Source organism: Drosophila sulfurigaster, chromosome 2L, assembly GCF_023558435.1.
Source record: "Drosophila sulfurigaster albostrigata strain 15112-1811.04 chromosome 2L, ASM2355843v2, whole genome shotgun sequence".
Lineage (NCBI taxonomy): Eukaryota > Metazoa > Arthropoda > Insecta > Diptera > Drosophilidae > Drosophila > Drosophila sulfurigaster.
In genome coordinates, this window is record NC_084881.1 from 21952023 (window position 1) to 21969967 (window position 17945).

At 33.5% G+C, this 17945-nt stretch overlaps 1 protein-coding gene across 1 annotated transcript; it reads left to right on the top strand.

Annotated features, from left to right (window-relative positions):
* Nucleotides 1-7860: 7860 nt before the first annotated feature.
* LOC133848131 (beta-1,3-galactosyltransferase 5-like) lies at nt 7861-8727 on the top strand. The gene has a single exon (XM_062283552.1). It carries the CDS (start codon nt 7861-7863, stop codon nt 8689-8691), a length of 831 nt encoding a protein of 276 aa, XP_062139536.1. The 3' UTR covers nt 8692-8727.
* Nucleotides 8728-17945: the final 9218 nt, after the last annotated feature.

Sequence of the window (17945 nt, forward strand, 5' to 3'; positions counted from 1 at the left end):
CTCCCACTTTTCCTCTTCCTCTTCCTCTTGCTTCTCTTCAGCCTTAAACGCCCCACGACTTACACGACCACACTGACTACCGAGCAGCTGTCACGCCCCTCGCCTCCCACACCACAAACGACAAAGTTTTGGCATTAGTTTTGCTGATTTCCGGCGACTTCGACATCAATGTCTGTATTCCAAATACTCTACTCTCCAAAACTGAACTACATTTTCAATAAAGCTTGTATGACTTTAATATAAATCTATATCATTTTGAAAGAACTCACACTATAATTTTAAGAAATAAAACAAAAATGTAGTTCTGAAATATTCATTAAATATATTATCAGTAACCGAAGACCTAATTGCTCCATTATTTCACTAATTAATATTATATTATTACATAAGAAATAAATAAACACATATTAGTTCTTAAAATAATAGTTTGGCAATAGAATTATTTGTAATTATATCTTAAGAAATATTTCCTTGTTAATAATAACGTTAGTAAATAAAACAACGTAATAATTAATTATTTACTATATGTATTATCTTATACGTTTTTGTAAAGAAAATAAATTTAATATAAAAAATGATTCCCAAAATATATTCAATAAAAATTGTATCTTAAATAAGTGTTTAAGAACAGTTAGAACAGTCGAAAAAGAACTTTACTTAATATTTATTTCCCACAATTGTTTCAATAAAACTATTTGAAACTACTGAAGTGTCCGAAAATAATATTCTAACATCATAATAACTATTAAAGAGTTAGAGTATTCAACGTCAGTCACGCGCCTTTCATCATTATACAGCGCTTAACTTGTGCTATCTTTGGTTTGCGTGACTTTTCGCATACTATTGCCATCGTCCCACTGTGCACACTGGGCGCTTTCTAATTTAATTAAGTGCGGCGACGCGACGCCTGTTTGTTTGTGCAAAAAGTTTTGCGCAAACGGCAGCGACAGCGACAGCGGCACAAGCTGAGCGCCAAAGGAACAAAACAAAAAAAAAGACAAGCAAGTGAGCAAACAAAAAAAAAAAAACTTTCTCAACAGTTGGTGCGTTTAATTTGCTGGTTTTATACTTTTTAATTACTAGACAAATAGACAAAAGAGGCACTCACTGCGGCAGCTAAGCCAATAACCAAGGGGAGAGACGAAGGAACTCGGCTCCTAAGTATTGCGTTTAGTCGAAAAATTGTATTAATTTGTTTGTTGATGATGGCAAATATTTACCAACCGGCGGCAATTTGCTCAGTGTGGTGGCGAGAGGGAGGGAGAGGCATACAAGCAAAGTGTGCAAAAGTATTTGGCACAACTTTGGATGAAACAAAGTTAGGTAGATGGATTAGAGGCAGTTTTGAAAGAAATCAATTGATGGTACTCTAATTAATGAAATGAAAAACAAGCTGACAAATTGAATTTAAATATTTTAAATGCTCTTGCAAATGCAATTTAATTCTAATTATGTGCGTTTGGAATTTTATTTAATTACTAACGTGCAAACCGAAATAAATAACAAGTTTCGGTTATACATTTCTCTCTTTATGCATTAGCTAACCGCTTTTTAGCACATATTCAAAATAATTGCAAATTGCATAAATCTATATCAAATTTCACAAATTAATTGCGTCCAAGAATCTAAAGCATGCATCAAATTTAAATATCTAAATCTATTATTCGCAACTTTGATTTATTTTAAACAAACATTGCAACGTAAGCACTTTATGACAATTCTTCACAGCTATTAAAATGCTCATGATTAATATGCGAATTATGTTGCGTTTGCAGTTTATAGCTTCCTTATATTGTTTTCTTTTTTTGCTGTTTTATCCACTCACTTAGCTTAATCCTGTTGTTTAATGTGTTCCACTTGCGTGGAAATGTATTTGAGGACGCCCAGAAATAAAGTCCTATTTATGAATGGCCAAGTACTCTTATCACGGGCATCAAGCAAGTTCGTTGCTTAAAAGCTTTTTGCACAAAAATATACGACAAGTATTTCCGGCGGAAAGTAAAGTTTTCTTTTGCACATGAAACTTTTGGCTGGCGTCACGCTGGCTCTGAATTGTGGTTGCCATTTTTGTTGTTGTTGCGACTCCAGTTTATGGTCAGCATTTGGTTCATATATCTTTAATTTTTATGCGGCCCGCTTCTTAAGTCAGCATATTTGCCATAGCACACTTTTCAGCGTCACAACACCCGTGGAGCTTGAGCTGAGCAGCTGTCATTAGCGAGCATTCCAGCGTTTTATTTGTTTGTTGACTGTTTTGTGGCTCATAACTGGGTCAACAATGGGAGTTCTACTCACTCTGCATAGCTCTGCCTCGTTGTTGTTGTTGTTGTTGTTATTGCCTGCGTGTCTGCGTCTGTGTCTGTGTGAGAAACCATTGCCCATTTACAAGTCAAGTGGCGCGCATAACACCAAAAAATTGTGTAACGAAAACAATTTATTTAGCTCTGTGCTTTGCTCTCCCTCTCTCTCTATCTCTGCCTCCCCTATTGTCTATCGAATTGTTCCATTCCTTGTTTTGGCTGTCATTGTCAGATTTGACAGCGTCTGCCAATGGTTTTTGGCTTGTGGTGGGCTGGGTTTATATACCCGCTACTTATAGGGTAGAAGGGTATTTATAACTTTGTGTTTTATATATTATTGATCAGCATCCACAACCAGCTGAAGTTTTTTATTAAATATTTGTATATAGCAAGAACTGGACGGGTCTTAATAGCTTTGGTAGAAAATCTGGTATATTTTGCATGTATATGTATATCTTTCGGCATATTTCAGTAGTATATTAATATAAGAAATATAGTTATTTATATATTTTAATATATAAAATATAACTTTTGGTATATTTTAGAAGAATATTATCATAATTTATGAAATAAAGCTTTAGGACTGCATTAATATGAGAAACATGGCTGTTGGTATATTCAAGTAGCGTCGTATATTAATATACGAATTATTGCTTTTGGTATATTTTAGTAGTATATGAATTTACGAAATAACGCTATTGGTATATTTTGATAATACAAAAATATGCAAAATACAACTGTTTGGCAGTATATAGTAGTTGTCGGTATATTTTTTATATTAATATACGAAATATCTCTTTTAGAATATTTTAGCAGTATATTGATATGCAAAATATCGCTGTCGGTATTTTTTGTAGTATATTAATATAAATAAAATAGCTTCTGGTACAATATTTGGCAAATTTTAGTATTTATTTATTTTATTTATTTAGTATATTAATTTTAGACATTTTTACATTCTCATTGAAAATGGACAACGAGTATTTCACAGTCGAGCAGACTAAATTTTACGCTTGTTTAGGTTGTGACTTTGCCTTGCTTTGGTTTTTTGTTTTGGATTGAAGTTTGCTTTCGGTTCGACTGCCGCATTATTATTGTTGTTGTCGCAGCTTTATGCTAGTTTCATTTACGCATTTTAAGCATTCTCTTCGTTGGCCCTTTTTGTACGTTCAAATGCCAATTGACATTTATTTCAATTCACTTTATTTACCTTTTCAAAGTGACGTGCAAATTTCATTTTCTATTTTTCGTACTGAAATTCCATTTAATTTGATTACATTTTTTGCTTAAATTCAATTCAATTGAATTTTCATTTTATGTCTGTGACATTTCATCTGTAAGCACTTTATTTTTATAGCAATATTTACATTTATTGTGCCATATTTTGGATTATTGTATTTAGTGTGACAGCCACATGTGCAGCACTGGACACTAACTGCATTGTTTGAGCCCTTTTGAAATCTATTTTTGCAAGAATAAATCTCAATAGTTTATTGGTCGCAAATATTAAACAAATAAAGCTTTTGTTTGGTTTGACCTAAATGTAGTTAAATTTCAACTATTTAATTTGTATCAAAATAAATATTGTATCTTATCTGTGACGCTTATTCAAATGATTTGAACCCAATCTCTGTTAATATTGTAAATATCAAAAATTAGCGAACTTCCAACATAAATTGGTAAACATAATAATAATAAATATTGCAACATTTTGGACCATTTAGGTTTCAAACAAATGCTGTCAATATTGCTAATAAATATTGCAAATAAATGTCAAAATTTCGACAAATTTTCATTGGTTTTGTAACATATGCCTCGAATGGAATAAACATTGGCTTTTCGCTGGGCAGCAACCACTTCTATTGACCACTTTAGCTGCCAACAATTTGTTGTTATTTTTTTGGCGAAACAAATGCAAAGGCAGCCAGAGTAAACATTTCAGTTGCAGTCGAGCACTTACTTACGAGGTTAACAGCTGCTGCTCACATTTTGTGTGGCACTGAGGAGGGCTTAACACACGCTGGGTTGCTTCAGCTGGTGCGGCGTTTAAGTGGATATGTGGCAAATATGCACAGCAAATAGCAAAAAGCTGCCACAAAATCGAAAGACAGATAGATAAATAAAGAGAGGGAAAAAAACTGCAACAGCAGCAGTACAAACCATAAAATCAATAGGAAATGCTAGACATAAAAGATATTCTATAAAAAGTGGATTAAAATTATGGTATAACTACCAAATAAAATAAAATTTTAATAAATAAAGTAATTGTAATTTATTATAATTGCAATTACATCCATCTAAGCAACCCTGTCAGCGTGTCACATTTGCTGCTGGGTATTTAAAACAAACTAAACTGACTAACGATGACATCATTCGCTTGCTGCAAAGCTGCAAGCTGCAAGTTGATTAAGTGATGAGTGACTGAGTGGCAGTTGCGAGTGTCAAGTGGCTTCCACTAGAATGACAGCTTTCAATTGTCACATTACATAATACTCGACATTTTGGCTAAATTAATTGTACAAAATTACGACAGCAATTAAAAACCAATTACCAAAAACTTAAATTAAATTGAAAAACCCAAGCCGGAAATGACCGAAATATGCAGAGGTTTGGTCCAATCTATCCAACAGATATTGCTAAAAAAAAAAAACTGCAAATCTGCGCCAATAACGTGGCCAACAATCACTGCAACAACTGCTGCTGCTGCTGCTGTTGCTGGCGGCCAATATGAAAGGAAGTCGAAAACCAAATGCAAAAGATAAACATAATGAAGATTGCAAATGGGCAATTGTTGTAAGTCAAAGACCAACAACAATTAGCGGCAATTAAAGAAAATTTGCCAAGCACACAGCGTTGATAAAAGAAACAAAATCCATTTGAAGTATTTGAAGTTAACTGACAAATTGTTGCAAAGAAAGTGCTTTATAAATAGTCGCAATTAAAGAAAAAATCAAATGATTTTCGCAAATGGAAAATGTATGTTGATTAAATTGAGGTCGTCAGGTTAAATTACAGACAACACACACTCTCTCTCTCTATCTCTCTATCTCTCTCTCTCTATCTCTCTCTCTCTCTATTTCTATCTCTCTCTCTCTCTCTCTCTGTCTCTTTCTCTCTCTCTCTCTCTCTCTTTATCTGCAGAGGAAAGTTCAGTACCTCGTTCTGTGATTGGCATAATATTTTGACAGCAGCTGCCAAAACAACTTCAAGACATAAAAACTTGAAACAAAAGACGAAGATGAAGATGAGGAGCAAAAGAGCTTTAATGACATGCACAAAACATGCGTAAGGCCCGCATCTTGATAAATTGATAAAGCTTACAAATTACAGGGCGACAGACAAACAGACTGACAGACAGTAGAGAGACTACCATGACTACCCAATTAAAATTATCATCATCTGAAGAAGAAAACTTGTTGTGCATTCGTGTTTGGGGCCATCGAGCTGTAATTTCAATGTCATCGCAAGAGATGAAAAACAGAATGAAACTGGTTTTCATCTGCATCACATTTTATTGGAACACTTCGTCTTCGATTTCAACTTCGATGCCATTCAAGTTAAGGGGGAGTAGGTGTCAATAGTCTTCGACTTGACGGTGACTCAGAGGTGCATATAAAACGCACAACCTGAAGGTCAATTATTATTTTTTTTATTTATTTTTTTTTGTATCTCACGAGCTGACAAATTGAGTTAATTTGAATATTTAGAGCATTTTTCATTATCAATTGTGAGCACACATACAAAATGTATTTGGGTCATTTGCATATGCGGAAATAGAGCATAAAAATTATTTAATTGGTAATTGACAATCATACGCTTGAATGGCCCTTGAACGTTTTGCGTTGGCAGCTCCTTAAAAGGTAATTGTGAAACCATCAAGCAGTGCATAAGAGTGCTCAATGCTCAGGATCTATTTGAGCTAGATAATTGAAATTTTTTAATTTAAATAGTATAATAGTTAACAATACATTTAAGCAATGATTCAATTCGGGGTTCGGTATACCAACAAAATAACGTAATTAACATATTCTTGATCTATTAAGTCTATTATATGAGATTATTATACTATTGCAGCTACAAATTTATGCAAATTTATGCAACTCAAAAAATTGCCAATTCATTATAAAATCTTTTTATAATAGATATATTTTGCACGTTCTTTTCGATTTATACAGTAAGAATGTTTTTAATTGAACTTAAAGTTCAGAAAAACTCAGAAAAGATCAATCTAAATAAATTATTATCTATAAAACTACTTATGTAACACATCGAAAATATGGCATTATTGTAATTATAATTTATAAATTTTTCTAACTAATTATAGTGAGTTTAAAAAATAAAGGTTTTTTGTTTGGGACACTTCTAAGTATCATGTTGTTGTATCTTTTAATTTAAATACTAGTAAGAAAGTTGTTGTTTGAAATAAACAAAAATTTAACTTGGCGTTCAGTGTGACTAACGAAAAAACGTTATTAACAATATCTTAATCATTACTTCCTGAATTAAAGCCAGCTTTATGCTCATTAATGCAAGTCACAACACTTAAGAATTGAATTACTTTTTATTGCAACAATGCGATTAAGATGAGCCACTAAAATTGTTTATAAATTACCACAACAGAGCACCATCATCAAACGATTTAGCCATTAATTTGTACATTAGTTCGACAACGAATTCACCTCTTCAAGATGAACAAATAAAAAAATATATGCATTTAAAAATAAAACTGCTAGTTGCATTGATCGATTTAGCACTTTCGGTTCCACAAACTTCACCAAATTACAGTTGTGTGAATCAACAAATGGTACTGCATCACACTAATTGGTATTTTTTGTACGTCTCAAATTGTTATTATGTCAGCAATTAAATAAAAAGCCTCAATAATTTGCATAGCCATGCAAATTACGCGTCTCAACACTCAACACAAAAACGAAATAACGATTTTCAAGCAAAAAGCAATTGACGTAACTTGCATTTGATTTTTCAGGCGAAAGGAGAAGAAAAATTACTTTGTTTTTTTTTTCCTTACAGGTTATCTGAACGACTTTCTAATCGAAAACTGAAAGTCTGCAACGAGAGACAATCAAAAGGAGAGACAGTTTTACATAACGATAATATTCGACACAAAATATTGTAACATATTGGGATCAATCTATACAATCTTATCAGCGAAGCGAAGTTATTATCAGAAACTATCAGAAAGCATTTCAGGTTTGGGAGCGCTCAAATATTCTTCAGTTTCAATAGAGCACGCGACTCGTTGAGATCTAAAAAAAAACAAATTAAAAAAGCAAACAATTAAAAATAGATTTCATACGGGATAAATATGAGAAAGAGTTGGTTTATAATGCGGGAATTACGTTCAAACATTGGTTTGCTACTGTGGCTCTATTTGTGCCTGTTAATCTATTTGCTACTGCCGAACAAACCTCATCTAGTGGCACAACAAGTCAACACGATGCAACTTCGAAGTGCGTACAATGAGCAGCCACAACAGTTAATTGATTTACACAATTTTGATTATCTAATCAATCAAGCGCCATGCGAATCACATGTTCAAATGCTCATCGTGATACACTCGGCTCCCGCTAACGTGGAGAAACGCACAGCTATACGTGCCACATGGGGCAGCGAATCAATAATATCAGTGAATTCTACACTACGTTTGCTCTTTCTGTTTGGTCGCGCGGATAATGAAGATGAGCAGTTGCAGCTGTTGCAGGAACAAGGACTTTATGGCGACATGTTGCAGGGCAACTTTCGCGATGCCTACTTCAATCTGAGCTACAAGCACGTGATGGCCCTCAAATGGTTCGACAATCATTGCCACACGGCGCAATTGCTGCTGAAAGTCGACGATGACATCTATGTGAATACGCCGCTTCTATTGCAACGACAACCTGCATTGTTGTACCAACGGCAACCGCGGGAGTTGTTGTTGTGTGCCCGTCAGGACAATGCCCGCGTCTTGCGATCGTATTCATCCAAGTGGCGTGTCAGTTTCAGGGAATACGCTGACCGCTTCTATCCGCCCTTTTGTCCCGGATTCGCTGTCGTCTACTCCGCGAATGTGGTGCATCGCCTCTATGGAGCTGCTCAGCGTTCCAGCTTCTTTCGTTTGGATGATGTGTTCGTCACGGGATTGCTTGCGAAACGTTGTAATATTTCCATTACGGATCTAACGTCATATGTGCTTTATCCGCAGGAATTGCAGACGTTGCTCAGTGTTGGAAGCGTTGGAGCGCAACAGCGTGAGTTTCTAGTGACGTGGCACAAGATGTCTGCACAGCAGATAAAAGAACTCTGGCTGCTCGACGGCAAGAACAATGCCAGCAAATTGATGAAGAGTATCGAGAGAGCAAGAGCAGCAAAAAGCCTCAATTCATTATAGTCAAGTGCGGCAATATCCCATGAAGTGAAGCTCCGACTGCAGCTTATCGTTCCATCAAAATAAATCACAACAAAAGGCTTCGGCCAACTTGGCTTTTGACAATGTTTACCTCGACGTCTGGAAACTGGACTGAAACTCTCTACGCATCCTTTTGTGCCCCATTGTTCCAGGTCTTTGTGTCTGTGTGTGTGTGTGTGTATGTGTTGATGGATGCCCAGCAGCTGTTTTGAGTTTATAAAGGAAGCGACAGGCAAAGTCTGGTCATGATGCATCCATCATTCAGCTGTAACATGCTGTCAACACACACACACACACATAACGCATAAGGCAAGATCTCAAGACCTATTTGTGATAACTTCTTGAAATTTGCACTGCACCTGCTCAAGTGTTAATTGTATCATAACAACTACAAAACATTTTGCGGTTCAGCATAGCCAACGAAATAACTTGTATGCATAAGAAATCTCTGTAAATGTTTGTAATATCTTTATGAAATTTCAAATGTATGTGCAAGAGTTGTTAATTGTTATATAAAACAGAGTTATTTGTGTTTTTATTATGAATTACAAAACAATACAGATGTACGAAATGATATCTCAGGATCTATTTGTGATAACTTCTTGAAATTTGCACTGCACCTGCTCAAGTGTTAATTGTACTAGAACAACTACAAAAAATTTTGCGGTTCAGCATAGCCAACATAATAACTTATGAATTGTGTTAACACTAAAAATCTCTGTAAATATTTCTAATATCTTCATGAAATTTCAAGTATATGTGCAAGAGAGGTAATTGTTATACGAAGGTGAGTGTTGTTTAATATGGATTACAAAGCAATACAGATATATGAAATGATATCTCAGGATCGATTTGAGAAAACTTCATGAAATTCGTACTGCACCTGCTCAAGTCTTAATTGTATCATAACAACTACAAAACATTTTGCGGTTCAGCATAGCCAACATAATAACTTATGAATTGTATCAACACTAAAAATCTCTTTAAATATTTAAGATATCTTCATGAAATTTCAAATGTATGCTCTTGAATGGTAATTCTTATATAAAATTGATTGTGTCTCATTATAGAATACTAAATAAAACACAAATATAAAATGGTATCTCAAGATTTAGTTATGATATCTTCAGAAAATTTAACAGATCAGTTCATGAAAACAAAAAAAAAGTGTGGAATCTCAATAATATAAATATTCAGTAACAAATCAGTGTAAGATACGAAGATAGTGTGAATTAGTTCAAATAATTTGCTATCTATTTGCATTAACCTGCTGATATTTCAATTACATAACAAACTGCATAAGTTTCCTAATTATGTGTGAATGTTTACAAGAAGCTACAACCTACAAGCTCGTAACAAACAATTTGTTGCTAGGTTGACATTAAAAATGCTACTATACAATATTTTGATATGCTTATCGCGTCTGTCATATCTCGGCCTGCATATCACGCATACAAACACATAGTAAACACATTCATTCAGACTTCTAATTTACATTGCAAAATACCCATTTTGGTGCTTATCTGATTTTATGTATCTGTGGCACACACACACACACACAGTAGCGCTTGCCAATGCAAACAACGTTCGTTCTTAAGTTCTCTAAACACAAAATAACTCTGTTTTGAGCTGTGTGTGCCATTCTCTTGTAGCTTGCCGCTGGCTAAGTGCAACATTTGCACACCTCGAGTGTTGCAACAGCAACAGCAACAGACTCGAGTCTCTACTACAGCAAATACTATGCAAATTATTTAATAAATTCTGTTAATTGTCTAAGCTACAGTTTGCGGCTACTGTGAGATATTGTATCTGATGTAGTCAGTTTTCATTTAATAAAGACACAAACTCCCAAGATGTTATCTAATAACTATTAGAGATATTGTAGTTTACATTACTCGGCATCTAAATCAAATTAATTTGATACATTGAGGCATTGAAATTGATTACGTTTATTGTACTCACTTATGTGTTTACTCATATCAAGCTGCATCGACTCGAGTGCCACTTCAACTGCTAATTATCGACAAGTATCCGGTAATCAAAAATAAAAGCTAGAATTAAATTAAATTGTTGAGATGTAGACGTTTAAATATCAAAAGATATGAAATGAAGATAGAATTTATAAGATATTATAAAATGTAATTATTTTTTATTTAAAACATTATCAAATTATATTATATATTATTGATTTTACTATGTTATTCTTATGTTGCACATCACACTGAAGCCTTACACCAAAAATAAAAATAAAATCTGTTTTACATCTGTTGCACATTTTTTCACACATCAAAAAACCTTTAAAGTGAAAAACTCACTTATTAAATATCGAGTATTCAATGCAATCGTTACTTTATCTTCATCGAAATCGATAGCAACAACAGATTGAACCGTATATCAATTTGAAAATATTTTTCTCGACAATATTTGGCGAATAAACTTCTTTGTTTTGCTCTCTCCAACACAGGACACTGATTGTCCCTTTTATAGCGTTTGACTTTGTTACTGCACACAACGTGAGTAAAGAAACAAAAGAGATCTCCGCCCAGCTCCCATTGTATATGTTTCAATATTTCACTTCTATAGTTCAACCAAAACTCAACTCTCAGCCTTTTATTTATTTTCGCATTTTTTTTACATTTCGTATTTTGCGTGCGTCACAATGGAGGCACTGAAGTATCTGCATCGAGTCGTAACGAATCCATTTTTTGTCGAATTTTTTACCAACGCAGTTTGGGTTGGAAAGAAATGTTCTTTTCGATTTTCTTTTTGTTTATTTTTGTGCGATGAATGTGCAGTTTATTGGAACGCTTTTTGATGCTTTTCACTCCGAATTTTTGCCTTTTGTACTCTGGCACTCTGAACTGAAGCTCAAGCTTGAAGCTCGAAGCTGTAGCTGGTGCCTGGCCATTGTTTACTTCCGTTTCCGGTTCGGGGCGTAGCATATGCAAATATTTTCAACATGATTGCATTTCTCTATTCATACCCTGCAACCATTGTCGAACTGGTCAAAGGAAGAGTATTTTAAGAAGAGTAAATGTGAAAAGAAAACGAAAACGAAAACGAAAGTGGAAACTAAGCAATGTGTCTAAATTGTTCTTGCCATTAATTGGCTTTGATGGGATTTTATCGATTGTAAAATTTGCAGAGTGAATAAATCGGTTAAATCATATCAAAGGGTATCTGGCAAGAGAGAACATTTATTTATTTGCTTGTGTTCGACGACAATAAACGATTTGATTTGATTTGATTTGATTAAAAAGCATAATCACTCAAATGAAATTAAAGATTATGTGCAACCCATAAATGAAATTTATGAGATTTTCCATGATAACAAGAGCAACGCAACAACAAGATGAAGTGGAAGCCGGAAATTAAATTCTCGGAATTCAGGTTGTTTGCCTTGCACATGCAAGTCATTGTGTACCTATCATAAGATACCCTGGAAGTCTGGTTAAAGTAAGGAAGCACACGAATGTGAGTTTCTTAAAGTCGCAACAAAGTTTCTTTCGTTTCCTTGCTCTTGTAATAAAATTAATTTGTTTATTTTACAAAATGAGCTTCGCACTTTTTACGCGCTTTTAAGCACATTTGAAGCCTTCTTTGTGTCTCCTTCTCTCCGCTTTCTACTTTCTACATACTTTCCACCCCTTCTTTGGCAGTCACTTGAACTAATTAACTCAAAATATTTACACATGCCGCCTCGTGTGGCACAACAGCTCCTTTGTCTCCTCTTCCTCCCATTCGCATCCTTTTTCATTCTTCCTTCTGCACGGCTGACTTTTTAAACTCTTTTAGCGATTTTCAGTTCCTGTGTCATGTAAATAAAAATTAAAACAAGCGCAAATTTGTTTTGTTTTCCCCTCGTTATAACTTTTCCCGTTTTTTTTTTCCATTGTTGTTGTTTTGGTTTTTGTTGTATATAATTCTCGCCGGAAAATGTGAAAACGCGTGCAGCCTCGAAAGAGTTTTTTTCTTGTTTTTTTTTTGGGAAGCAAACTTTTTAAACGTCTCTTTGCGGGCGTTGCATATAATTAATTTTGCAAGGATTTTTGTATGCGGCAAATTGAATTGCGTTAAAGTGAGGCAAATGCAATTGCAGTAAATTTGATCGGATATTGAAGCATACATTTAATTTCCTCTTTGGCACACACATTTGCAACTGCCACTTGCCACCGGTCAAATGCGATATGAACTCGTAGCAGCTGCACCTGCTCAGCTTCCGGTTGGAGAAGCGAAGCGGAGATGGTCAATCAACATGGCCAACCACAAACACTCATCAAATCGAACTGACAAACTCATCGCATAGACCATCATCAAAGTCTCCCCAATCATAACGTTGAATAGATCACAATTTGATTGGCTTGAATGCAATCGCTTTTGGCTTCCTTATCTCTGATATCAGTCACAATTCAATGCACAGCGAGTTCATTGGCCATAACCGCAAAATAGGCGAGTTGAGGTCCATATCAATTTATAAATATCGATTGCTTTTCATTTTGTGCTACTTATCAATTTCAAAATTAGATACAACCAATTAATGTTTCTAATGATTACAGCTTACTATTGTAAAAATTATTTATATTTAGAATGTGGCAAAGCAAAATGAAAATATTATCGAAACAAATAAGAAAACTACTGTCGAGAGTCCTCGACTGTGAGATACTCAGTACACATTTTGAAAAGAAGTAAAATATCGCAAAAATATTGAAATATACCTATAGCTATATTTAATATTTTGATATAGTGCTACATTCAAAATATACCATAACGTGCACAATATACCAGATTTTCAAACGAAGCAATAAAAATACTTCGATAACATTTATAATTGACAGATATATTTTAGAATTAAAATGTAGATCTTCATTAAACAAAAAACAAACAAAACAATGTAATTTAAAAATGTAGAAATTCAAATTAATGATAAATAATTAAATTTTAAATACATAATATATTTGAGTAGTAGTTATTCTTTCGAGAATTATGTTTTATAATCGAAAATAAAAAATAGTGGCTATTATCTATCTTCGATTACTATAACAAATTCATCTTAAGATTTGTAATAAAAAATTGAAAAATGGGAAAAATATATATTATTATTATAGTTTTGAAAATACTTATATTTTAATTTATATTCCTAAGCTCGTAGAATTATTATTCTTTGCATATATTTATTCTTCCCCAACCATATGGAATATAAGAATTTGTTTTCATCAAAAGCTTTTTATCATATTTTAAACTGTCTTTAAAAAAAAGTGTTTTCCACAAATTGTTTTCCATTTTGTTGATTTCTTAGGTGTACAACAAAAATTCTTCAAAATATAATAACAAAGAATGCTTGTTTCCTTTTCTTATAACAAAGGAAACAACATTTTCAGTGATGCAAAAGAGTGAATTGTAAATGCAAGCAATGTTAATGACATTTCCAGAAAAGCTTTTATTAAAGTTTCAGAGACACACACGCACATAAAGATGCATATAACACCCACTATAGACAAACAGAATTAAGGAAACGTCAAAAGGAGAAAAGGGAGTAAAATGAGACGCAACAAGACGAGGAAAGCAGAAAGCTGCAAGAGTGAAATTCGATAAGAGAATTGGGTTTCTTTTTTTTGCGAAAAGAAGCCCTCTTATGAGAGAAAACTTGGTAAGACCAATTGGCAATGGCATATTGAGTGAAGTTTTCATCAAACGCCAATGTGGATTGCCTCTTGATTAATTAAAAGCTGTTTGAAAGGCGAACTTCTCTTGCTCCCATTCTGCTCACACTATAAGTTGCTCTCTCTCTTTTCTCCAATCTCTCAGGCTTATAGCTGCCTCTCTTTCTCGCAATCTCCTTCTCAATCTCTCTTTCTGTTTGTTGGCCTCAGACTTGGCAATGCATTCAATAAGGCTGCATCAGGATTTGCAGCTTCATGACGAGCTGCTAACCGAAAATGTCATTTAAGCCCTACGCATTATGTGTGCCAATTTGTGAGTGAGTGTGTGTGTTGTGTGTATGTGTTTGTGTGTGTTTGTGTGTGTTTGCTGCTTTGCCAGTAGGCAAAGTGAATTTGCTTAGCAAGGCGGAAATCAAATGCTTGCCTTGGCACAAGCAAAGGCACAAGCAAAAAGGACTTTCGTCCATATTGCATTGCAGTATACGAGGAAACTCGAACTCTGTGAGTGAGTTCAAGGACTACTGCAAAGGACTACAAAAGCAACTCTTTTACCGGCTAATTGCAAAAAACAGAAAGAGAGGGGCCAATTATTTGTATTGTTTGAACTGCGACTTCTCAGACACTGAACTTGCAAAGGCTGCAAAGGCGTCCGAACAGCTGCTTTTAGTAAAAACTCATTGCAACAGACGCTGGCGACCATCCGATAAATGGCCAATTAAAGCGCAAATGAGCCGCTGAGCAACAGCAACAACAATATCGTAAAAGTTAACAACACTCGGTAATCAAAGCAACAAAACAAAATTTCAACAAACAAAAAATAACATGGAATATGCTTAAAATTCAACAAACAGATGCTGACAACGACAGGCGCTTGAATTAAATTCTATTTATGCATAAATATTCAACATTGAACTAAGCTGCTTTGCCTGCAATCCACTTGGATTCCGAGAACACAACCTTAATTATGATTTCAATTGAAATTGTATACGATTTTGTATAATTTTCCTCATTATGCAAAATTATTTTCTAGCTGTATTTATAAATGCACGCATTCTGTTTATTTTCACTTTGTATAAAGCTCTTTCTCATTCTTTTTTTTTGTACTTTATGTATTGTATTATAGACCACAATTTGCTTTAAATAAAAGCATTCAATATCATTTTATGAAGAATAATTTGAGAGCAAATTTCTTCATATATATTAAAATTAAAAGTTATAGCATAATTATTCTGCTAAAATTTATTCTAGCAAACTGGAAAATACATTTTAAACACATTTATAGAAAAACTAAAATAATAAAATAAAATCACAGACCATCATAAACAACTTTTTACCTATAATTACAAAATAATGAACATTTAAGCAAACCATTAAAGCAAATCAAAGCACAAATTTGTTAAACTTGAATGAATAACTCACAAAACGTATCATTTAAGACAGTTATTCATCTTCATTCATTTTATTAAACTCCATCTCCGACAATGTTTAATTTACACAATTGACCCAAACTACTTGGACTACAATTATTTAATGCTACACAAAAGGAGCTCAAATAGATTAAATAATTGTCACTTACAAAGCAAAATTTATATAGTTAAAATCCCAATAGTTGTAATTTGGGAAGCAACTTGCTATCTCTGCCCTTCGAAGCAATTAGAAGTCATTGCAGCAACTGGCTAGAATGCCTACAAATAGCATACACATACATATATAAAGACATACACAGTGAGAAAAATTAGGCCCTCTAATCAAGATCAATATTAAAAACCTTGAAAACAACACAAATTAAAAAAAAATGTTTCAACCTTAAAAAAAAGTGTTATCACTATAATAAAAATACAAATAAAAAGAGTTTCTCTTCGAATTAAATAAACAAAAGAAATCTATTTTTCATTGCTTTATAAAATTTAAATAATACAAAAACCAATTGTTTAATGAGAATGAAAGAAATTATTTCCCTTTCTGAAGTTTATACATAATTTAAAATTTTGCTTTTGTTTTCAACTTTAAGAATCTTAAATTTCGTGTTAATATATTAAATTACCTTAAATTAGTCTTTAAAATGAATAATAGAATTTTAGCTATTTTTTAGAATTCTCTAGATTCAGATTTAAAATTTGTTCATGGAATAAAGAATATTGTTAATAAATTGTGAATAATTTGTATTGACCAATCATTTAATGAGAATAAAATAATTTATTTCCTTTTCTTAAGAAAAATATTAATTTTAAATTTTGCTTTATATTTTAAACTTTATAAATTTCAACAAAGATTATTATCTTTAATTGAGAATTCTTCGTCTTAATATTTGTATATAACTCAAATCAGTCTTTAGAATGAATCTAGAATCTTAGGCTAGATTTTAGAATACTTCCCCCCTAAACTTTTTCATTGTATTTTAAACTTTAAGCATGCCAACTAAGATTATTTTCTTTAATATCTTAAATCAATTTTTAGTATGATCAATCTAGAATCTTAGGCTAGTTTCTTTTTCTGGTTTAACATTTAATTTTAATAAGTTTGTTTTTTGGAATAAAGAATATTGTTAATAAACTAAAAATAATTTATTTGGATTGCAAACAAACTCTCTAGATTATTGCTCTTTATTTTAGTATATACACTCAAGGCTCAATTTTCAAAGTTTATTCTTGGTTTCAGACCACTTTTTCTCGCTGTGCAGAAACTGGCTTAAATTGTGCGGCACATGGACAATGGCAAATGGCGCCAGCGTCGATTACAAAACATAGACATTAAATGCAGAGGAAGTGACATTAATTGCATTGATTTAGCTGGCCCTATAGACAACAGGCAGTCAGGCAGTCATTGAGAAGGCCTTTGGAGGCAATTCAGGCGACAACTGATAAAGGCGACGATGCTATTGCTGTTGCTGTTGCTGTTGGCAGCATCAACTCGAAACCTGTTCAACACCATCGAGCGAGTCAACAAACCCGGCCAACAGCAATAAGCCAATACAGCTGACGTTGGCTGCTCCGGTTCGCATGGTCATTACGCAGTCAATGCGTTTTGCATTTCCAATTATACAAAATCGTGGCTAATGAGAAATTAATTTGCACAAATGCTAAATAAGTCGACGTTGACTGACTGTCAGTCTGTCTGTCTGTCTGTCTGTCTGTTTGACAGTCGAGCATAAATCCGAATTTTCAAATTCAGCTTGAGTTGTGTTTGTTTTCCAGGTGTCCGTTACCGAGCGTAACTAATGCAGATTTAATTGTCCAAATTGGCCAACAGCAAGAACAGCAACAACAAACAACGAAAATAGCTGAAGCAGCAATTGTAATAACAACAAGTTGCATGCAACATGGTCAAAACGATGGCCTTGACAGCAGTTATAACTTTCAATCAAATCATGAAATCTCAACACGACAAACACAGATGCGATTTTGCTTCACAAACAGACTGTGAACTATTTGTGGTTAATAAAGATTTAACAATTATGTTAAAGGAAGAATATTAATTAAATACGAATCGATTTACTTTCTTTTCATCAGATGCTTAGAAATTAAATATTTCCAAATATAACATTTAATTCAAATAAAAACTTTACTTACAAACAGC

Bases quoted from the DNA above. Each gene is read 5' to 3' on its own strand.
- LOC133848131 (XM_062283552.1), top strand. From the start codon at position 7,861: ATGCTCATCGTGATACACTCGGCTCCCGCTAACGTGGAGAAACGCACA.